The sequence below is a fragment of the Mya arenaria genome, chromosome 11, assembly GCF_026914265.1.
Source record: "Mya arenaria isolate MELC-2E11 chromosome 11, ASM2691426v1".
Lineage (NCBI taxonomy): Eukaryota > Metazoa > Mollusca > Bivalvia > Myida > Myidae > Mya > Mya arenaria.
This window is the reverse complement of record NC_069132.1, coordinates 2,061,979-2,086,134: the sequence shown is the minus strand read 5'-3', so window position 1 is coordinate 2,086,134 and position 24,156 is coordinate 2,061,979. Positions and strand designations below refer to the sequence as shown.

Sequence of the window (24,156 nt, the reverse complement as noted above, 5' to 3'; positions counted from 1 at the left end):
AAGTCCGACTGACTCACGCACCAACACCAAACTGCCAATGTGGCGAATATGTAGAGCTATACACTAGTGGGCTCAGTAAAAACAGGTACAAAGCCCCAAAGCAAAAACGCTTTAAACTTAGCCAAGTCCTAAACATTTGAGTAACTCCAGAGAATGGATAATAAGAGGACAACAGTAAAAACATTGGCACAGTTTAGGTATGCATGTATAAATAATGATAACAGTCGTTTAGACATTTTATTTTGTACCCATTATGTGACATGACAATTTACAATAAACTGGTGATTTACTACAATTGTAAGGATGAAATTGTAAGTTTGAAAAACAATGTAGAAAGAAAAATGCACACCATAATAGCCATAGGTAATTGTAAATATAATTTGACAAAGATTTTTTTTTATATTATGGATAAAATGAACATAAATATGTTTGTTATCAAATGATAGAAATTCAAATAAGTTGAAGGAAATGTACAGCCTTTTCTATGAAATGTTTTAACCTCCCTTTATTTAACAAGTATTTGAAGGAGACTAACCTGATGATCAATCATTGACATGGGGGCAACCAATTACTATGAAATTACTAATCTAGAACTACAAAAAATGAGGTCTACAATCTTTATCTTTCAAAACAGTAAAATATCAACTTAGACAAGCACAAAAGTCTCTTATAGTAAACAAGAGCTGTCACAGAGACAGCGCGCTCGACTATTCCGCTATTCAGATGTCAATGGACTTTGAAAATATTTGAGGTGGTACGCAAACTTTAACGTAAATTTTAAGTAGAAAAAGGGGCATAATTTTGTCAAAATGTTTGATAGAGTTACCTCCTCCTGTGTACAGGCTTGGGGGCATGATGGTGAATAAGCGTGCAAAGTTTCAAAGCCAGATGTCAATGGACTTTGAAAATATTTGAGGTGGTACGCAAACTTTAACGTAAATTCTAAGTCGAAAAAGGGGCATAATTTTGTCAAAATGCGTCATCCCCTCCAGTGAAAAGGTTGGGGGCATGATGGTGAACAAGTGTGCAAAGTTTCAAAGCCATATGTGAATGGACTTTGAAATTTTTTGAGGTGGTACACAAACTCTTACAAAAACTTAAACATAAGTGGTTATGCCGACGCTGACACCGACGCTCGGGTGACTAGGATAGCTCCCCTTATTCTTCGAATAGTCGAGCTAAAAATGAATGCTAGCACTGTATCAATGGTGTTTTACATACCCGGTATACACAATGGCTTTGTTTTAAAACATATAATTATTCTTCCGAAATGATCACTTTCTTTTCATATTTGCCGCTTGAAAGTTTTTTTGGTCACTACCTTTGAATTTTATCTGATTGGCTGTTCCTTAAAACAGATCACACCATGGACCTCAGAATTCTGTTTAAGGTAACAGGGACCTAATTCGTCTTAATTTTTGCTTACCTTATACTAGACTATAAGACATGCTTCTGCTTGTCATGGTTCATATATCGTAACAGAATAGCAATCAACATAAAAATATTCTCTGTTGAGGTAATGCACTAACAGAATAAAAATTTCAAAGCAAACTGAAATAAATAGAGGTCCTATATTTTAACAATATTAAAGGTTTTAGTACTGTTAACACACATAGATACTCATATTAGATTATTCATATGATAAATAAACAGTCCAGAAGTTGCTGAAAACACACATGCATACTTTCTTCCTTGCCTTGAAACATTATTCTTGTACGAAAGTGTCTAGTCTATATACTGTCACAAAACACTTACATGAAATGTAACACTTAAGCATGGAATATTAATTTCTTAATTAATAAATAAGATGCACAAAACACAATGTATGTCAAACAGATATTCCTAAGATAAACGTCCACTATCATTATTTTGTTCTTGCTCGTTTCCCAGTCGTGGGTCCATTATGTGCTGCAGATTCCTCCAAATTCTTCATTCGCCTTTCAAACAACTTGGACATATTAGCCCCAGCCTTGAACTCCTGGGTCGTGCGTTTGTTATACTCGGTGCAGTTTGTAAATATCTGGCGAACATCGCTCACAAGATCAGCAGGATCCCCGTAAGAGAACTTCTTTATCTTGTTCTTAATTGTTTGGAAATCCATCGGTTTCTTGATGACTTCGTAGTAATCCGGTGCCTAATAAAGGTCATTGTATAAAAGCTTGGTTTAATTTGCTGAATGAAAGCTATGAGATCTCCAACCAGTTTATCAAGATAACTTAGAATGAAAATATATAAGACAGTGAGATGTTGAAAGGTTACACAGATTTAAGTGTTAGCTCTAGAAAATCCCTGTCTCCTTGGAAATGGGAGTTGCAATTATTCACTTAATAATGGCATCAACTTGTGCGAAGGTAAAATAAAACTGAACTGGCTTCCAATGCAAACATAATGTTAAATACAGGTATAAAGATGTTTCCATCTTGAGAATACATGACAAATGTCCTAATACAGGTATAAAGATGTTTCCATCTTGAGAATACATGACAAATGTCCTATCGAAATGTGGATGTACATGTATGTTATACTCACATCTCTCTTGTTGACAGGCCTCATGAAGGGCCATGCTTCTTCCTCCTCCATCATTCCCAGTACCACGTCCTCCAGCAGCTTCAGCTGCTGCACCTGTGTGCTGCCCCGTGAACTGCTCACATAGTGCTTAACATCAGCTTTAAGGAAAAGTACATGCAATTTTTAGCAAAGGATATTTTGTTTTACAATTCATGCTTATTTTCATGCTCTATAAATCAGCTTCATACTTAATACAATTAATTTCTTGAGACAGTAGCAATGAAGCAAGCTTTCTAGCTATTTTTTCTTCAGTATACATTAATGTTCAACCTTTGTAGAAATAATCAACACAAAGATTGAAATACCCATACCTGAATTGTCCACTGTAAGTTTGGAAGTTGATTTAGTACTTTTTTTCAACTTGGATCGTTGTTCCACCAGGGGGGATTCATCCCGCTTACGTTTCTTGTTACCCCCTCCAACAGTAACTGGACTGTCCCGGGGACTTCCCCGCCTGGATGACGCCTTACTGGAACTTGGGGTCAACTTAGGACTCGACTTCTTCTTGCCTGTTATAGAAGTCCACAAATATTTTAACGCTGCTGTTCATGTTCAATAAGCTAACAAGAAAACTGTAAAATTCAAGCCCTTAACTACATGTTCTATAAGAAAAGAGTGATCCTTGTAAATAAGTAAATAAGGTCCAACTGAACATACTTATAAATATTCAGTCCTAATCAAAAGGAATGGTTTAATTTGCTTGTTTATTTCTGTTTCTACTAGACTAATTATAATCTCACTCTCAAACTCAAAATGAGCCATCCTCACCTTTACCAAGGTTCATCTTGATCTTGCCTGACTTGGCGTCCGTCCCTGTACATATCTGACACAGCCACTTGCCCTTGGGCACCTTCTTGAGTGCTGGGTTGGCACAGGTCAGGTGGTATGAGAGGGGACAGCTATCGCAGCACACGAGGGTACCAGACTTGCCACATACGGCACACTCCACTTCATTCTCCTCTTCTTCGCTTGCTTCGTCCTCAGCTTCATCCTCCTCTTCCACACTGTGTATAAAACAAAACTCACTTAATTGATTAATCTTTGGGGAAAAACTTTGACAATTGGTAATTTCTATGTAAATTAACATTCAAACAAAACCCCTACAAAAGTGTTATACTTAGGAAAACGACAATTGAGTTTGTGTTAGAACTCTTAGAATACAAAATATCATGTACAATCCAACCCCACTCCCGTTTTTGAAATGGGGACAGATAGAGGCTAGATTACTTTGTGAGTGGGTCCGATATTAGGACCTTAGATAAAACTGAAAATTCTTGTAGACCTACCAGAGTCTAATGTATTTAATATAAATTATATAATCTCAGCCATTTATAAAATAAGCTGTGCTTTAACATTAGCAGCTTGGCATTTTTAAGCTATGTTGCAAAAAAATGGAAAAACAAAAATCCTAAATTATTATTATGCATTTTTTAAGAGAGGTACAGGTAGGACAATCTCACCTCTCCTCTTCCTCCTCCTCCTCACTGGACTCCTCCTGACTGAAGGCTCGGCGACGCCCCTTCCTTGGAGACTTCACCTCCTTTGGCCGGCAGTCAGGGCAGAACCACTCATTCACTGGCACTTGCTGTAATAGAAGCAAAGCATATTTCAGTACCTGTCTATAAAATCAAAATCAAAACTATTGCTATAAATGATTACATGACAAATTAAAACGATAATAGTATATAAACAGTAAAAAAGTTTTATTTTAAATTCACATTTACCAAGGGACAGGATGATGTATGTCATTTCACAGGGTAAATTGTACAAATACCATTCTGTACCATGCCAAAAGCACTTGTATATTAAGTATTAAACTTCTGGTTTTTAACCCATGATTTCTATTTTGAGCAGAACAAGAGCTGTAGCAGAAAGTGACAAATGCCCCTTATTGGACCTTTTCGGATGGATAGCCATTAGTACAGCCTTTGATATAACCAACTCAACCATTGATGGAGTCAACTTGTTTGCTAGTCTGTCAGAAGTCTGATGGAAGAAATCAACAAGATTATAATTAAATCGCTCATCTGACTAAAATGACCAAAAGGTCAGTGGTTATTAAGGATGTTGCTGCTTGCCTTGGAAGTAAGTGGTTGCCAAGTAATTTGATGGTTGATAAGGAGGTTGGTCCTTAAAATGGGAAATCAAAAGTATTTCTAGGGAAGTCAAGGCATTGTCAGCTGGTTATTCCCAAGGACAATGGATGTAATAGCAATGGAGGCTGAGATAGCCATTTTTCGCTTATCTGATTAAAATGACCAACAAGGCAGTGGTTTTTAAGGATGTTGCTGCTTGCCTTGGAAGTAGGTGGTTGCCAAGTAAGTTGATGGTTGATAAGGAGGTTGATGCTTGCAATGGAAAATCAATAGTATTTCTAGGGAAGTGAAAACATTGTCAGCTGGTTGTTCCCAGGGACAATAGATGTGATGGCAATGTAAGCCGACTGCTGCTATGGACATCAACGGTTGCTTAGAAAGTCATCAGTTGCTTTGTATATGGGTAGTTGCTAGGCAAGAAAGTGGTTGCTAAGGCATTTGGACGGGCATCATTCCAGTATAGTGGTTCATATTTATTTTAAGTTTCATGAAATTCTACCGGCTTGTTACTGAGAAAACGCAGGTGACGGAGGGACGGACGGACAGACAACGCCATTTCAATATCCCCCTCCCTATTTCATAGGCGGGGGATAATAAAAGGTTACCAAGACAGTGTACGAAATTCGGATTGGAATCCACTAGCCAATTCGGGCTACCAGATGGGAAATTTTACTAGCCCGAACCCAATTTCACTAGCCCAAACTTAAACACTATAAAGTATCACACGTTCGGAAAAGTTTTTGGAAGTTTGAATATGATTCTGCAATGATTCTGATCATCTTATCAAGCATGCTCATACAGTTTCAATAAATGTTCCCCAATCTGAACAATGCGTCAATAATAAATTATAGTCATAACTAGTATAGTCATCAAAAGGTTAGTAACTTAAGTTTTCAAAAAGGTAATAAAAAGAGAGAAATATTTTCTGAACATATCATTTATTTAAAGGAAAGAATTATGCATGTACTTTTAAGTTCTGTTATCCAATGCATCCTTGTCAAATCTGATATCCACCAGCGATTGTGCAATGACATGTTTCCCTTTTCAACTTTCAGTTTCACTTACAAGTTTCAGAAGTTACAACAAAATGATCCGATATTTATATTGCCAATATTCCTATAACTGCTCTTTAAAATAAATGGCAAAGCAACTCAAAGTTGTAAAATAGAACCTTACTGCACTGTACACTGACAATGAGTTAACTTTGTCCAACAGTTCTCCTTTCACTTTGATTCAATTTGTCAGGAAGTAAACGGGCACCTGTTTCCTGCGCATTTAACTTTTGTAGAATGATTATTTTCTGTCCGCATTAAAAACTTAAATATCTTTCTTTTTATTTTAGCTAATAAATAAAATATATTTAAACGAAATAAATAAAATATCAATGTTCATATTGCTTATTTAGCATTGTTGATTTCATAGCCATTGTAGGTGTCGAAAACTGACGACGTTATCTGTTCATTTACATAATGGGCGGAGTTATTGACGTCACAGAGTTTGACTGCTGCTAACAGACACAGCTACTGGTTAGAAACTGATCGATAATTACTTGTCACTTCGGGCGTTAATTAATTTTGACATGTGTTTATGTTCATTGATTAAATAAACCAACATTCAGCACATGGCTTGAGCCCTGAATCGCAGAGCAATTCGCTTTTTATTATCGTAAATTTCGGCGAATCCGCCGTTAGTCGCTCCAGTTGCCTTGAAGGAAGCATTCTTAAATAATGAGGCTTTCCGTATAAAAAACACGGATGCGTAACGCGTTCTTTAATCACATATGGAAAAAAACGGTAGCACGGTCAGGCTAGTTTCTGTGGAAAATCGGTAGCCTAAGCTGAAATTTGGTAGCCTCGGGCTATCTGGCTACCGCGAATTTCAAACACTGCAAGAAAGAAAGTAGATGCTAGGAAATAAAAGTTCAGGAGGTCATTGGTTGCTAAAAAAGTCAAAAAATACTTATTATATCATTGGTGGCATAGGTAGAAGGTGGTTGTTAAGGAAGTTATTGGTTGCTACAATGGTCAATAATTGCTTTGGAAGTCAATAATGGAACAGTTTGTCATTGGTTGCAAGTAGTTGGAAAGAAGTCCTTGGTTGGAAAGAAAGTCCTTGGTTGCTAAGGAAGTAAATGGTTGCTTAGGAAGTCATTGCTTGCCTAGGAACTCATAGGTTGCTAAGGGAGTCATCGTTTGCTGTAAATGTAGGCAGTTGCTCAGAAGTAAGTGGTTGCTAAGACAGTCAATGGTTGCTAAGGTGGTCATTAGTTTCTAAGAAAGTCATTGGTTGCTGTGACTGAAGGTAGATGATAAGAAAGTCATGGTTGCAAAGGATGTTCTTGGTCGCTAAGGAAGTAATGGGTGGCAATGGGAGTCATTGGTTGTTATGGAAGTCACTGGTTACTAAAGAAGCAAGTGAATGCTTTGGAAGTAATTAGTTTCTATATATGTGGGTAGTTGCTTAGGAAGCAAGTGGTTGCTAAGGAATCAAATTGTCACTAAAGAAATTAGTAGTTGGTAAGTAATTCAATGGCTGCCAAGAAGTCATTGGGTGCTAAAAAATTAGTGGTTGCTAAGCAAGTTGTTGTTTGCTAAGGACGTCATTCATTGCTAAGGAAGAAAGTTGTTGCTGATGAATTCATTGACGGCTAAAGAAGTCATTGGTTGCATAGTTAAGTGGTTGATAAGGCAGTCATTGGATGCCTAGAAAAAGAATGTCATTGGCTGTTCTCTGAGTTGAGAACACAAATGTCATGCACATTTTTTTTATTAATAATAAGGTCATCTTGACCTTTTGACTTACAAACCACAAAATTGAGAAGGATCACCTGCTTGTTATGACAAACCTGTATACCAAGTTTGAAGTACCTTGGCCAAAAAGTTCTTCATCTGAAACTATTTTCCAACTCAAGGTCACTGCTACAATGACCATCGATCTACTGTCCATGTGTTCTTCACTTATTGATTGGTAACTTCTGTGTTGAATAGATGAAAAACCCGATTATAATATGCCAGCCTTCAAGGGCTTATCTTTTTTGCAAGGTATAAACTTTCAACCAACCTTGAGTGCAGGTTTAAGGCAGTAGAGATGGTGTCCACGGTCACATTGGTCACATAGCAGAATCTTATCTGGGTCACTCTTCTTCCTACAGATCCTACAGCGTGTGTGCAGAAGGGACTTGGACCAGATAACAGACTTGTCCAGGGTGGAAAGGTGCAGGAACACTTGTGCCAGACTTGTGCTTGCCAGGCATGAATCTTCCCATCGCTCCAGCAACTGCTTTTGGGATGTGCCTTTCATAAAGACCTCCTCAGAATCATCTGAAGCAATTTCAAAAATCATTTATTGTCTGTTTGTATAACAGCCATGTCTTTATTATGCTGTAATAGTTATTTGAATGATAGAAAATGCAAAAATTAATCAAATGCACACTATGAACAATGAGATCTTTTACTGAAAAAAACAAAACAAAATACTTCTGACAGCATTTTTGACTGGGTTTTATTTGCCATGCAATGAATCAATCTAAACAGTGTTAAAATTTACCATCGCTATCATCATCCTTCCTTGCCTTCTTCTGCTCCTTCTTGGCTGCCTCGGCTTTCTGTTTTGCATGCTTCGCTTGTTTTACCTTCTCATTGTCACCTGGAACACATAAGGCCTATGTACCAACATGTTGTTTTTTTACAGTTGTTGAAGTTAATAAAGCACACAAAAAAATACCGTAAGAATATTTTGTGAAGAATGAACCGAGAAAAATAAATATTGTACAACTGACTGAATTTTTTTTCTAATCCTATGATTTTTATTGAGTATTGCTTGCATATTTTTTTCTTTACACAAGCTAGTGCTTGAAAAACAGAATTCTTAAGACTTATTATGTACGATACTTGTTGCAAAGATTAAATATTTTCCTGCTGTTGATTTCCTAATCAGTAACAACACATATTTTAAAATTCTAGAACACATCTCATGCTTCACAACTTAGTTCTGACAACTAAGCAGCACAAGGTCAAGGTCTCGAAAAAAATGTTGAATAATCCTAAGAGTCTTACTCGCCCGGTGGGCCTAAGCACTGAGTAACAGGTAATACTGATATAGCATTCTTGCTACTGTTTACCACAAGGAGTAATATAATTTCAATATAAATGACTTGATCTTCTTTGAACTAGTACTTGGATCTTGTATACATGTATCTAGTATTAAATGTATACATCAACAAGAAATCCTCAATGTGACAAAACCAGGTTTTAAATGATCAACAACTTCAGCCTGTGTCTGTTTTTCTATTTTTAGTCCAAGTTGGGTCAGGATATGTCAACCCTAACTTAAGTAATTCAGTTTCAACCATTTTTCTATTTTTAGTTACAGTGACCTTGACCTTGAATCTAGGGACCCCATACGCAATCCTATGAAAGGTATCCATAAACTCTTCCTTTATACCTGGTTTGGTCAAGATATGTGGACCCTGACTAAAGTTATTCTGTTTCAACTATTTTTCTATTTTTAGTAACAGTGACCTTGACCATAGGGACCCCAAACGCAATCCCATGAAAGTATCCATAAATTATTCCTATAGACCAAGTTTGGTCAAGATATGTCAACCCTAACTAAAGATATTCAGTTTCAACCTTTTTTTTAATTTTTAGTAACAGTGATCTTGAACCTAGGTACCCCAAACACAATCCCATGAAAGTATCCATAAACTCTTCCTATAGACCTAAGTTTGGTCAAGATATGTCAACCCTAACTAGAGATATTCAGTTTCAACTGTTTTTCTATATTTAGTGACAGTGACCTTGACTCTAGGGACCCCAAATGCAATCCCATGAAAGATATCCATAAACTCTTCCTATAGATCAAGTTTGGTCAAGATATGTCAACCCTAACTAAAGTTATTCAGTTTCAACCGTTTTTCTATATTTAGTAACAGTGACCTTGACCCTAGGGACCCCAAACGCAATCCCATGAAAGGTCTCCATAAACTCTTTCTTTAGACCAAGTTTAGTCAAGAAATGTCACCCCTTACTTAAGTTTTTCAGTTTCAACTGTTTTTCTATTTTTAGTAACAGTGACCTTGACCCTAGGGACCCCAAACACAATCCCATGAAAGGTATCCATAAACTCTTCCTATAGACCAAGTTTGGTCAAGATATGTCAACCCTTACTAAAGTTATTCAGTTTCAACTGTTTTTCTATTTTTAGTAACAGTGACCTTGACCTTGAATCTAGGGACCCAAAACACAATCCCATGAAAGGTATCCATAAACTCTTTCTATAGACCAAGTTTAGTCAAGATATGTCATCCCTTACTTAAGTTATTTAGTTTCAACCGTTTTTCTATTTTTAGTAACAGTGACCTTGACCATAGGGACCCCAAACACAATCCCATGAAAGGTATCCATAAATTATTCCTATAGACCAAGTTTGGTCAAGATATGTCAACCCTAACTAAAGTTATTCAGTTTCAACTGTTTTTCTATTTTTAGTAACAGTGACCTTGACCTTGAACCTAGGGACCCAAAACACAATCCCATGAAAGGTCTCCATAAACTCTTTCTATAGACCAAGTTTAGTCAAGATATGTCATCCCTTACTTAAGTTATTCAGTTTCAACCGTTTTTCTATTTTTAGTAACAGTGACCTTGACCCTAGGGACCCCAAACACAATCCCATGAAAGGTATCCATAAATTATTCATATAGACCAAGTTTGGTCAAGATATGTCAACCCTAACTAAAGTTATTCAGTTTCAACTGTTTTTCTATTTTTAGTAACAGTGACCTTGACCTTGAACCTAGGGACCCAAAACACAATCCCATGAAAGGTCTCCATAAACTCTTTCTATAGACCAAGTTTAGTCAAGATATGTCATCCCTAACTAAAGTTATTCAGTTTCAACTGTTTTTCTATTTTTTAGTAACAGTGACCTTGACCGAGGGACGCCAATCACAATCCCATGAAAGGTATCCATAAAGTCTTCCTATAGACCAAGTTTAGTAAAGATATATCATCCCTAACTAAAGTTATTTAGTTTCAATCGTTTTTCTATTTTTAGTAACAGTGACCTTGACCCTAGGGACGTCAAACGCAATCCCATGAAAGGTACCCATAAACTCTTTCTATAGACCAAGTTTGGTCAAGATATGTCAACCCTTACTAAAGTTATTCAGTTTCATAGGTGAGTTTGACGCCTCCCGCCCGAACAACGACGTTCGTCATTCTAATAACCAGGTTTCACTATGTGAAAACCTGGTTAACAAACATACATAATACCTAGTGGAGGTTGCATATATTTGGGCTCTATTCCGCGAGAGATCTGCACCAGAGCTCGAGCCAAATCCTTGGAGATGGCAATGGTCAGGTTCTCCTCTTCCTTAGAAATGTCTGCCTCCTCCTCATCCACCCTACAGGGAGAAATAGCAATTTTAACCTTTTGTAAATAGAATGATATTTCCATATTAATATAGTCCAGAAAAAATGCAACAGCTTAAAGTCTGGAAAAATACTATTTCACACAGCATTGGAAATTTATCCTTAAGTGTCAAGGTTCAAGGACACCTCAACAGCATATGTGCTGAGAATTTTAGCATTGACATAATAGCTTTCTAACTAAAGTCATGTCAGACCCATTTTAACAGAAATGTGATTTCTACTTTCATTTTTCAAGGATCTTACTGCATCTTTTCCTGCTTTAACTCGGTGAAGAGTGGGTCACTACTGCAAGGTTCAAAACCACCACTCTCCAGAGCTTCACGCCAGGTAGATCGGTCACTCACCTAAAACAAATTCTATGTTTACATTCTCATTTGTAACAGTAAAATGGAGCATCCCCTGAACTGATAACTGATGGACTGTTGGGAGTTCCCATAATTTTTAGAGTTAAGGTCATCAAGAACTTGACCTTTGATCAATTGACTCCTAAATAATGAGGTTCATCTGCTGACCGTCGCTAAAGTATAAACGTATACCAATTTTGAACTTCTCAACACCTAGTTATACAAAAGTTATTAATCTGAAACGAAAGCACACTTTTTTCTAGTCAAGGTTACCTTGGCCTTTGCCCAAATCAATAGGTATTATCTGCTAACCTACTATCAATGTGTATACCACGACTGAAGACTCTACATCATGTGGTTCAAACTGACAATTGTGAATTAAAAAAAAAATCTATACAATATGTTGCATCCTAAAATTAATTCCGAGAGCATTTATTCAAATATAATGTGTGTATTCATAAACTACCAATTAAAACATTTCTAATGCAGTATTTAAACCAAAGAAACTTAGTCTTGTTTTAGTTATTATCACTTAGATAGGTGCTCAACCAGCGCTGAAATACGGTTCTACAAATTTCATAAAAGTGACCTCCCATTAAATTTGAATAGGATTTAGTATAATAAAGTAAAGTAAGCATGGCTTTGAATTGACTACCCCTTATCAAGAGTTAATGACTTTTACAATCACACACCTATCTGGAGCCTTGCTCTTACCCTCTGTACAATAATGATACTAAGTTTATAACATAATATATCACAGTAGACTTTACCTGTACATATAACTTACCCTGAGGTAGCCCAGTGATCCAACATGTATTCTTTCCTCCAGGTCCAGAATCATCTCTCTCAGGTTAAGCTCCAACCCTTCATGGGCCGAGTCATTCTGTGCCGTGTACGTTACACTTTTACCTTTCATCTTAACCTCTGTCGTGGTCACTTTAGAATCACTTTTCTGCCCCGACTCTGATTCCTCTTCTACTTTAGGAATGTACAATAAATCTTCTGGCACTTTACTCACTGTTTCTAATGCCCTACTTTTTTGTTCAACAAGGGCTTGCTTTAGCGCATGCTCTCTGAAGCCCCTCAAGTTCAATGAAGCGATCAATGCTTCAATATCTTCTTCTGTCGAATAAAATGCCCATTTCCATTTGGTAGGTTTATTGATCTGTTTAATTGCTTCACTTTCAAAACATTCTGAGATACTTGGAGTTTTGGAATCATCATCATCACTAATAACTATTGCATCACCATTCACTTTAGGCTCTTTTACAACATTGTCATTTCCTGAATTTTCCGCAGGTCTATTTTCCGCTTGCTGAACGTTCACACTTACATTGCCATCTACAGCACTCACATTAAGGTTGGAAGCATTTAATGAATCATTTTCTTTATCACTTCCATCTTTATTTTCAGCCTGAGGCTTTATTTCAGCAGGCTTTTCTGTCTTGTCCTGATTCACAACAGCAGCTGGAAGTTTAGGAAGTGGAGCAAATGGATCATTGATATCATACTGACTTCCATTTGGATTTTGCACACACGGCTTAAGTGCCTCAGGAGACACAAACTGTTCATCATCCTCCACAAATATTCCGGGGATGGACTTGAATGCCCAATATCTCCTGTACATCCTGTCCCGACCGAGGGGCTGTACGCTGAAGCCATGCTGTAGGTCCATGATGTTCTGAACAAACTCACGTTCCCTACTCATGCACTCTGCCTTCTTGTCAGACTCGGCATCATCTTCCTCCTGCCTGGCCTGGTCACGCTCCTCCTGTGAGGGAAGAGATGCCTCCAATTCGGCCAAATCTTTTTCTAGTGTCTGCAGAAACAAAGGTCATATTCCTTCTACAGTATTGGTTGAACATGCAATCTGATGCATTAAACATAACGTTATTCATTCTTAATATCTTGTGATGCAGAATGCTTTTTACAATAAAATAATTTCAATAATCTTTAGGTTCAGTGTATAAGAAGACTATCATCAGACAATTAGTTCACACACCAGAAATCTGTGAATAAAAGAATTTGTAGTTTACAATACAAATACATCTACATTAATATTACCTCTATTTCTTCACCTATTTTGGCAACTTCATTAGACATATCCTGATTGTTTCTGCAAAACAAATCGATTAGATCTTAAAACAGAATAAGATCAGTATCTTTTTATCATTCGAAATTTAAGAAGACTTTCATGTTATCCCTCATTAATTAAAAATCTATCAATATCCAGGGCTATTAGATCCTCGAAAAACTCAAAATTATGTGAAAACGAAAACGCCAATTGTTGCAAAATATGCAGGACACCAAGTTTGACGATAAATGGTTGTAAATTTCAAAGTAATTTAAGAGAGATTATACTGTAAATACAGACAAAAGCTTTTCAGGTTTTTTAATCGAACAAGACTGATTTTAATTAATTTCTATAATTAAAGGGCTATGACTCTTCAAGGACTTAAGCCATATGACTGATTATGTCCAAAATGTTATGCCCATACCCATTGACCCCTTTTAGTGATAATTGATCAGCAACATACCTGATGACCATCATCTGGTAAAACTATGAAACATCCAGTTCTATGAACAGGTGCACACAAACTCAAGAGTAACATAGCGAAAAGATTTTCAAACACGTTATGTTGTAACAGGTAATTAATGTCACAGTGGTAAAACAAAAGCTGGACACTTTATAAACAATTTAAAAAAAATGTTTATAACATTTTTTTTAAATTAACTCTGTTCAAACTTACTTGATGCCCTCCTCCTTGCGCAGGATCTGTTCACGTTTCTTGAACCTGATGAGCTTCTGTTTCTCTTGAATGTCTTTCTCCTTCTGCTTCTCCTCCATCCTGCCCCGATACCTACAGGTGGTAGATAAACATGCTAATGATCAGAGAATATAACTACAACATCTGAAAGCTATTGAAAGCAAAGCTAAGTGCCATTAAACAAAACAGGCTTAGGTAAAATGTTACAATGATACTGAATGCACAGCTTTAAAACAGATTTTTTTCTAAGAAAAAAAGTTGAGCCAAGATATCAAGCCAAGAATTATTTTTTCTGACTGACTGAAAAAGTGATTGTGATAGGGCACCAAAAAAGATTTGCGAGGCCCTTTCAAATTAAAATGTATTAAAATGTATGGCATTGTGAGCTTAATGTATTGGCATTTTCAGAGTGGTTATACATGTAACCATATGATACAGGTACATGTCTGCTTAACTTGACAAAACTATTGGTATTGAAAGAATTAAAATAATTATTATGTATCAAGGCATTTCATACAATACTGTAACAGCCATTCCCACAATATCCCCCAAGCATACCGGTTAGCAGCCTCCTCTCTCTCTCGTTTCTGTTCTCCCCACTGAAGCTGTCTAAGATCTAATCTCAACTGACGTAGTTTCTCACTATTGTCGTCCATCAGATCCCGTGTGGCAGCATACGTCAGAAACTGGTCTACCAACGTGTTCAGCAGTTTCAACTTCTCAGCTGAAAGTATAGGAGTGTACCTTTAATATATCCGCCTCAACATGGTTTTCTTCAAAGGTTGATGGAATACTTCCAAGTCAAGTGCCTCAACATAGGAGATTCCATTGCTGTTAATCATGGTTTTCTTCAAAGGTTGATGGAATACTTCCAAGTCAATCAGTTTGTATTTATCACCTTGACTTAGTTTTACAAAAGTATAAAAATATATGGTAAATATAATATTTCCACAGAAAAATTAGCATACCAGGTGTGAAGTCGTAGATATTTTCAATGGCCAGTTTACTGACAATATCTGGCTCCCTCCTCTTGAAGTCTAGCCCAGCGTCATCGATTGGCATATATCCTCCACGCTGCTGGTAGCGAAACTTAGCGTTTGCCATACTGCCCTGGGCACCAGATGCCAGAATGTGTAGGCGTAGAATCTCTGTCAGTGTGAAGTTGTCCAGGGGAAGTTTCCTCAGGCTGGTTCCTGTCACATGTTACAATTAACTTGCAATTTCACCACCATATTAACACTAAAAACAATCTACATATACATATATATAGCAATTATCAAATTCATACATTGAAGGATATGTTCAAAATTATTGTTTAATGAGTTTTTGTTTTCATTGAATGTATTAAAAACTACAATTTTTTTCATTAATTTGTGAGACTCACAAAAAAATTACCTTGGGTTAGCTGAGGAACTTTTGCCATGGAAGTGGCAGCATCAATAAGCTGATTGAGGGACATGTCCCCTACTTTCATCTCTGGCTCAGCATCTGTGAAACAGCCCAATATTTACTTATATCAATAATTTGTATCTTATTTTTATTTCCTGATTAGTAAAACTAACTGAGTTTAACTGTGTTCATGATAGTAAACATTTTGGATTTATTTTGAGTCTGGCTTTGATGATTATTTGAATTTAACATTATATAGAAATTCAAGCTTTCTTGCCAGATTCCGCTATCCCCACTTTTAAACATGTTATTATATAACAAAGATCCATCAATTTCCAAACACAAGATTGCACCTTAAATGTATGCACAAACTCCCATGTACCTTGTTCCGCTCCCTGCTTTTTGAGCTCAGCTTCTTCTTCCTCCTCCTCCTCTTGCAAGGAGAAGATGGCTGTTAACATCATTAGGAGAAGGTCCGCCATCAAGCCGCCCGCGTCCGTCTCCAATAGGGCATCAAACAGGATCTCTGTTGAAAAAACATTCACATCAATCTCATGACATTATCATATATAATACAAGACTGTCGGATTGCAGGAAACAGATTGCCTTCAACATCATAAGAAGCAGGTCTGCCATCAGGCCTCTACATTTGTCTCCAATAAGGCCTCTAACATGTGCACTCTATGTCATTGAACATGTGTACCAAATTTGATGTGAATAATGAATATCTTGAAAATATGCTATGTTTACGCAGCTTCACCAAGACTATCACAATTATTTTTGAATACCTAGACTCTTTTTTTTCGAAAAATAAAGGCTTATAACAGCTGCATAAAGATTTGACAAAAATTGTTGAATTTATGACGTGGAAAGATTTTCCTTAGATTTGACCTAGAGACCTAGAATTTGACCCGGGATGACCGTTACTAAAAATAAGCAAGATATTTTGCAGACAAATATTCTGACCAAGTTTCATCAAGATATGAAAAAAAATGTTGAATTTATGATGTGGAAATATTTTTCCTAAGATTTGACCTAGTGACCTAGATTTTGACCCGGGTTGACCCATATTAAAAAATATGCAAGATATAATGCAGACATGCATTCTGACCAAGTTTCACCAAGATTTGATAAAAATTGTTGAATTTATTACTGTAAAATATTTCTTCTAAAGATGTGACCTAGTCACCTAGTTTTTGACCCGAGATGACCCATATTCATATATATTCAAGATATCATGCCGACAAATAGTCTGACCAAGTTTGATAACCATTGGATAAAAATTTGATTTTATTACAAACAAGAGCTGTCACAGTATGTGACGAATGCCCCCGAATGTGACATTGACCTACGAACAAGGTCAGTACATGAAAAGTTGATCTTGCCTTTACGTGTCAAATACATATGGCAAGTTATTTTAAATTGCCTCTGAACATAAAAAATACCACCCATACTTGACAACCTACACTGTTATGTCCTTATATTCAGAATTCCCTTGTGAATTAACACTAAGTGTATCTTTCACCTTAGAGGTAGGGACATGGGTCTTGCACACGACACGTCGTCTTCGTATGTGGAACACATGTAGCAAGTGATTTTAAAATCTGTCCATACAAGGGAAAGTAACAGCCCTGACACGACAACCTATACTCTATGTCCTTATATGCAGCACTCCATTGTGAATAAACACTATGTGTGACCTTGACCTTTGAGGTAGGGACACGGGTCTTGCACGCGACACGTCGTCTTGGTATGTGGAACACATGTAGCAAGTTATTTTAAAATCTGTCCATACAAGAGAAAGTTACAGCCCGGACACGACAACCTATACTCTATGTCCTTATATGCAGCTCTCCATTGTGAATAAACACTAAGTGTGACCTTGACCTTTAAGGTAGGGACACGGGTCTTGCACGCGACACGTCGTCTTGGTATGTGGAACACATGTGGCAAGTTATTTTAAAATCTGTCCATACAAGAGAAAGTTACAGCCCGGACACGACAACCTATACTCTATGTCCTTATATGCAGCACTCCATTGTGAATAAACACTAAGTGTGACCTTGACCTTTGAGGTAGGGACACGGGTCTTGCACGCGACACGTCGTCTTGGTATGTGGAACACATTTGGCAAGTTATTTTAAAATCTGTCCATACAAGAGAAAGTTACAGCCCGGACACGACAACCTATACTCTATGTCCTTATATGCAGCACTCCATTGTGAATAAACACTAAGTGTGACCTTGACCTTTGAGGTAGGGACACGGGTCTTACACGCGACACGTCGTCTTCGTATGTGGAACACATGTGGCAAGTTATTTTAAAATCTGTCCATACAAGGGAAAGTTACAGCCCGGACACGACAACCTATACTCTATGTCCTTATATGCAGCACTCCATTGTGAATAAACACTAAGTGTGACCTTGACCTTTGAGGTAGGGACACGGGTCTTGCACGCGACACGTCGTCTTGGTATGTGGAACACATGTGGCAAGTTATTTTAAAATCTGTCCATACAAGAGAAAGTTACAGCCCGGACACGACAACCTATACTCTATGTCCTTATATGCAGCACTCCATTGTGAATAAACACTAAGTGTGACCTTGACCTTTGAGGTAGGGACATGGGTCTTGCACGCGACACGTCGTCTTGGTATGTGGAACACATGTGGCAAGTTATTTTAAAATCTGTCCATACAAGGGAAAGTTACAGCCCGGACACGACAACCTATACTCTATGTCCTTATATGCAGCACTCCATTGTGAATAAACACTAAGTGTGACCTTGACCTTTAAGGTAGGGACACGGGTCTTGCACGCGACACGTCGTCTTGGTATGTGGAACACATGTAGCAAGTTATTTTAAAATCTGTCCATACAAGAGAAAGTTACAGCCCGGACACGACAACCTATACTCTATGTCCTTATATGCAGCTCTCCATTGTGAATAAACACTAAGTGTGATCTTGACCTTTAAGGTAGGGACACGGGTCTTGCACGCGACACGTTGTCTTGGTATGTGGAACACATGTGGCAAGTTATTTTAAAATCTGTCCATACAAGGGAAAGTTACAGCCCGGACACGACAACCTATACTCTATGTCCTTATATGCAGCTCTCCATTGTGAATAAACACTAAGTGTGATCTTGACCTTTAAGGTAGGGACACGGGTCTTGCACGCGACACGTCGTCTTCGTATGTGGAACACATGTGGCAAGTTATTTTAAAATCTGTCCATACAAGGGAAAGTTACAGAGCCGGACGGACGGACAGACGGACGGTGCGATTTTAATATGCCCACCTTCGGGGGCATAATGAAAACTTCAACACATAATTATTAACGCAAAACGGTCCGACCACCCGTTTTTCGCCATTCTATTACCCGTAATTTTTCGTTGAAAAATCCGGCTAAGTATGACACAAAATACTTTACTTTACCAAAAATTGGGGGGGGGGGGGGGGGGATAATTGACTGGTGCACTCCTTTCAAAATTAAGTTGCACACTTTACTTACCAATGGTGAATCCCTTGGGAAAGCTGGCCTTGAGGTCAAAGATGGAGCTGAAACAGTTGATAAACTCCACAACCATTATGGCGTCCCCAAACTGCTCATCCGGGACCTTACACTGCACAGGCTTCGGCTCAGGTAACATCTGCAGTCATATTGAATTACATTAAAATGATTATTACTGCTCAGATGTTATCATTACAGTCATTGAAATTAGACTTTCGGATGAACAAGCCCTAATTCTTATACTATTGCTTGGCATCAATTTTTTTAACAAGCCCTCCTTTATAAATTTCAGATTTTGAGCAAGCCCGGAAGACATTTTACCAGTGCAGGGCTTGCGGGCTTGTGCTAATTTCAACCACTGATTATTATATTGTATATGCATGTACTGCAGACCCAAAATTGAAAATATGTATACATGTATCAGGCAAAAAGCATTTGGTAAAGCAAAATAAGTGTATTCATTACAGACATAGATAATTTTTTGTTTACATATCACTAAATCATATTTTATATATACATTGTATATATATATGCAAATGATGTGCTGCCTTTTTAAAAATAATAATTTGAAGTTTATTGCCTGATGTTCTACGTACATGTACTTTTATCTGAGCTACATACTGAATATATGCTCTTCTGCATTCTAGATAAAACAAACCAAAAATAAAAAAAAAGCTTTATCAGTGGCACATTCAAAAGTATAAATTTTATGATTGCCAAATTTTAACTAAGAAATTTTCTGTATAAGATGTCAATATGGAGTTTTTTTCATATCTCTTACACTTTGTTTGTAACAAAAGAACAATACTTGTGTTCCTTTTTGTAACTTTGTGAATTTCACTTTTTTTTATCAAATCAGCCCAGAACTGTGCTCCATGAGATTAAAAATACCTTGAGATCGTCACAGTCCATGTCATCTCTATGCTTGCTCCATTCACGCCATAACTCGGTCTGAATACGTCGCTCTTCTCGCTTCTTTTCTACCTCCTAAATAAATTCATTTCAAATCTACATGTAATTTAAGTCTTCAATGAACCAAATGATGCCGTCCTTTCAATTTGGAAACAAAACTTAAAACAGAACAATTGATCATAAAACATTGAGAAAAACTTGATGAAAGTGATTTATCAGTATTTAAAGTTCTCTTATTTTGCAGGTAAAAATTTGTAAACTTCTAGCCAAACTTTGAATGATATCAAAGTTATCCAACAACTATTTCAAACTCTTGAAAGCAGACAGACCAACTTGGCCCAATCCAGGTCAGGCATACCTCAGCCTTTTCCTTCCTTTTTCTCTCCTTCTCCTCCTCGAATTTCCTCCTGATTTCCTCTCGTTCCTTCATTTTCAGGGCCAGTCTCTCTTCCCTTTCCTTTTCACGCTGCACCCTCTCTTGTTCCTTCAGCACCTTAATTTCCTCCGGAGTCAGGATTTTGCCTTGTAGTTGCTTTGAAGTGCCAGGTACTGGCAAAATAAAGTTTGTGATCGTTATTTGTTCATGCAGTTTGTCTTAAAACATAGGATTGAGGCAAAGCTATTACATGCTATCGAACAACATTTGACAACAGAATAGTAAACCAGGACTTTAACTGTTTGAATTCCCATTTTTAATGGTTGTAAATTTGATGTACATCAAACATATCTGTATACTCAAGCAACTTACCAGTCCAAAATACACAAATTATGAGCAATTTATTAATTGTAACTTCAATGTTGAGAGGCAAAACCTATCCCACAGAATCGCTCTTTATACATGTTTGTGTAATGAGCTTTCATTAAATCTGCATACCATCTTGAACTTGCTTCTTGGCTGGACCAGGTGATATCTCTTTTTCAGGCTTTTTGGGCTGGGCCTTTTTCACCTTGATCTCAGAGACCTCAAACTGGGGCGGTTGACCGGCAAATATCTCATCAAATAACATGCTGTTCAGCTTCATTTTCTTCACTTTCGCAGTCTTTAAAAATGACTCAGATTATTTCAAACATGAATTTACTAAATTATTATATAATATATTTTAATTAATACTAGTTTGACATTCACTCTATATAATTGCAATAATCAATCATTAACTTAAATTATAGGTAACTGTGAGTGCCAGTTTTACACTTACCTTCACTTTCCAGATGCCATCTTCAATAAAGCAGTTCTGCTTTAAGAACAGTTTACACTTGTCCCTCGTCAAAAGACCCTTCTTGCGACTGAAAAAAAAAGAACACTGATATTTTTTTTATCAGATTTCAGTTTTATTGGCATAATTTATTTCCCACCTGTGATTTATTATTTAATTCACAAAGCAATGAATCATTGCCTTTAGACTATGAATTTTAGAACCACTATTTGGCATATTGGCTGTTAAATTTGTCCTTTTGATAGGAAATGCTGTTTTACACCTAATGATTCATAAAAATCAAACTAAATAAAGCTGATTGTGTAGAGTAATTTAAGTACTAACATCAAGCGACTCACATGTATGTCATTTTTAATCTTATCGTATAAGGAAAGATATGTAAATGTTGGATATATATAGTCTCCTATAATTCTTTAGTTGCACATAGATGATCAATTACTTCAGCAGGACTTATGTTACATATCCACTGCATACCTGAGCATCTTAAATTTGACAGTGTGAACAATTGACTTCCCCTGCTCCTGGACTGTATACTGGTAGGCCTCAGCCTTGCCATTCCCTTTCTTCACTGGTGATCTAGTATGAAAAGATTTTAATTGATCAAAATCAAGTTAAGACATTTACATATTATAGTTTAAATAGTTTAAATGTCTTAACTATATTCTAAAAACATTTTCTTTTAATTTAAAGACAATTTAAAACGGAAATAAAGACTGATTTTTTTATCCATAAAATTTACTTTCATAGTTAATCAACTTATATATCCCTGAAGAACATATTTTCAAAATCAAAACAAGTCACGCTGTGGGACGAAACAAACCCCATTTCTTGGCTAGTTCCTGGCTCAAGTGCAATATCTCCATTTAGTTGTGGAGAAAGTACAGGTGATTTGGCTGAACCAGGTGATTTGGGTGTGGAGCTTCCAGGCGGCAGCACTCTTATTACCTTGCATGCTTTCCTGGAATGTTAAGTAGGAAATCTCTGATGAAGACGGCTCAATGTATTAAAATATTTGTAAACATACGCATTGAATTATAAGTAGATGCATCACACTTGTTTTCTGCTACAAAATGAGTATGTATGAGTATATAATGTACTAAGACATATGTTTTTTTTCTACTATGAGGATGTTATTCATCTTCATCACTCACTTTTATAATATTTTCTCTTATAATTATTTTCTATGATTTTGAATGTATAAACAGTATTTACAGTATGTATAACTTTCACTGAAAGGTTGATATAATGAAATATGACTAAAAATTATTCTAAATAAATCTACCACTACAGAACACTTATGTCATAAAAAGAATAAAATTACTTTGACTGTCCTGTGATGCAATCTATAGTTTCCCCAATAAAGAATCTGTCTTTGGCATAAACAAAGACATCATCATTCAAATCAGCTAGTCTACTTCTTTGTGTTTTTGATGCCAAGTATAATATAGGCTTTTGAAGATTTGTCGGGAATGAGGCAAGTTGTTTCAACGCCTTCTCTTCACTTTCCTCAGCTTCCTGGTATGTAAGACTAGCTCGGCCAGTGATGGCACATGACCATACCAAGCTGTTGCACAATATAATTCGTTCAAAGAATTTCCTGAAAAGATCATTAAGGTTCAATTAAAAATAATCATCTTAATTTAAATTATTTAAACATATCATCTTACTTGTTTATCAATTTGGTTTATCAGAAAAAAATAAATTCAGTTCTGAAAAATAGACCTACAAGTCTGAATTATTGTCCCATAAGTTAAATTATTGAGTGATAAGTTTCTTCAAACTACTTCTTTCGTTGTCCATTTGAAATAAAAATTTAAAAAACAAAAAATATGACAGAGTATCACTCCCTGAATTAATTTATTAACAAGAACGGCATGCAGTCCATCAAGAACACAGAATTTGGTAGAATTAAAATTCTATTAATGAAAAAAATAACAATAAATTGTTCAAATAAATCCATAATAACTTCTGGTGATGTAAACATACCATTTCACTCAAAAATTCAATAAAATTGCTAAGAAAAAAGGTAAAATCCACTGAAGAGGTAAAGTGAAAGTAGGTTATGAAAGTGAAAGTAGAGTATTTCTTACTCATAATCTCTGAAAACCTCTCTGGTGAGTTTACAGAAGAACACTTCTTCATCTGGATGTAGATCTGGTGGTGGTTTTTCACGATGGAATGGCTGTCGCCTCAACAACGGCATGATGAGTCTTCAATTTTGGAGGGAAAACCAAAAATTAACACATAGAGAGACAAAAAGAAGTCCATAGGACCTTACAAATCTCGAGAAATTCCTGTTATTTTACGTTTAAATGCATTCTTTGGTCAAATATGTTGAATATGATGTAGTATTTCCAAAATATAACAGACACTTGTGGCGTGTCGATTCAACGATTTCAACAATGGAGGTCGGCTTTGTGATCTTTTTTCACAGAAAGCGTGAAGGTTAGGGTAAACATAAACGGAAATTTCTTAAAAACTGGTGATTGGGGATCAAATGTTTTGGTCTTTAATGAACAAATAATAATATTCTCGTCATTGTCATAGGGAATTAACGCATAATATTTCCCGTTACCTTAAGTATTCAGGATTTTCTCAGCCTTTCTGCAGTATTTTACAACACAGACATGTGGAAGGAGGAGTTCATCCGTAAATTACCTGGCTTTTGATTGGCCAATGTTCGAAGATGAGTGACAGCTGGGTTATTTCGTATTTTTCAAATGAAAAGTATTCAAGAAAGATAACGCATTGGCTACACTGTAGTAAACCATTGGTGAATATGTTTGGAAACTGTCGCAGCGGTTACCTTTCTTTGTATTTCAAATATTTTACTCAGCTATTATTAAAACCAGGGCCGTACCACTGTTCCATACACGTTTTAATTGTACTTCTTCATGTATATTTAAGCTGGGAG

The 24,156-nt window shown here is 36.6% G+C and overlaps 1 protein-coding gene across 1 annotated transcript; it reads right to left on the bottom strand.

The window, feature by feature from the left end:
* Nucleotides 1–223: 223 nt before the first annotated feature.
* Nucleotides 224–23,925, bottom strand: LOC128208876 (bromodomain adjacent to zinc finger domain protein 1A-like). Its single transcript, XM_052912546.1, has 26 exons — nt 23,818–23,925; nt 23,333–23,452; nt 22,564–22,839; nt 22,063–22,200; nt 21,717–21,818; nt 21,225–21,312; nt 20,903–21,068; nt 20,387–20,577; nt 20,008–20,103; nt 19,117–19,255; nt 15,982–16,125; nt 15,606–15,698; nt 15,179–15,403; nt 14,769–14,934; nt 14,193–14,303; nt 13,507–13,558; nt 12,230–13,261; nt 11,342–11,442; nt 10,940–11,070; nt 8,211–8,309; nt 7,725–7,984; nt 4,029–4,153; nt 3,337–3,572; nt 2,880–3,077; nt 2,530–2,666; nt 224–2,134 (listed from the first exon to the last, which is right to left on the bottom strand). Exons 2-26 carry the CDS (start codon nt 23,443–23,445, stop codon nt 1,865–1,867), a joined length of 4,689 nt encoding a protein of 1,562 aa, XP_052768506.1. The 5' UTR covers nt 23,446–23,452; nt 23,818–23,925; the 3' UTR covers nt 224–1,864.
* Between the last annotated feature and the right edge of the window lie 231 nt (nt 23,926–24,156).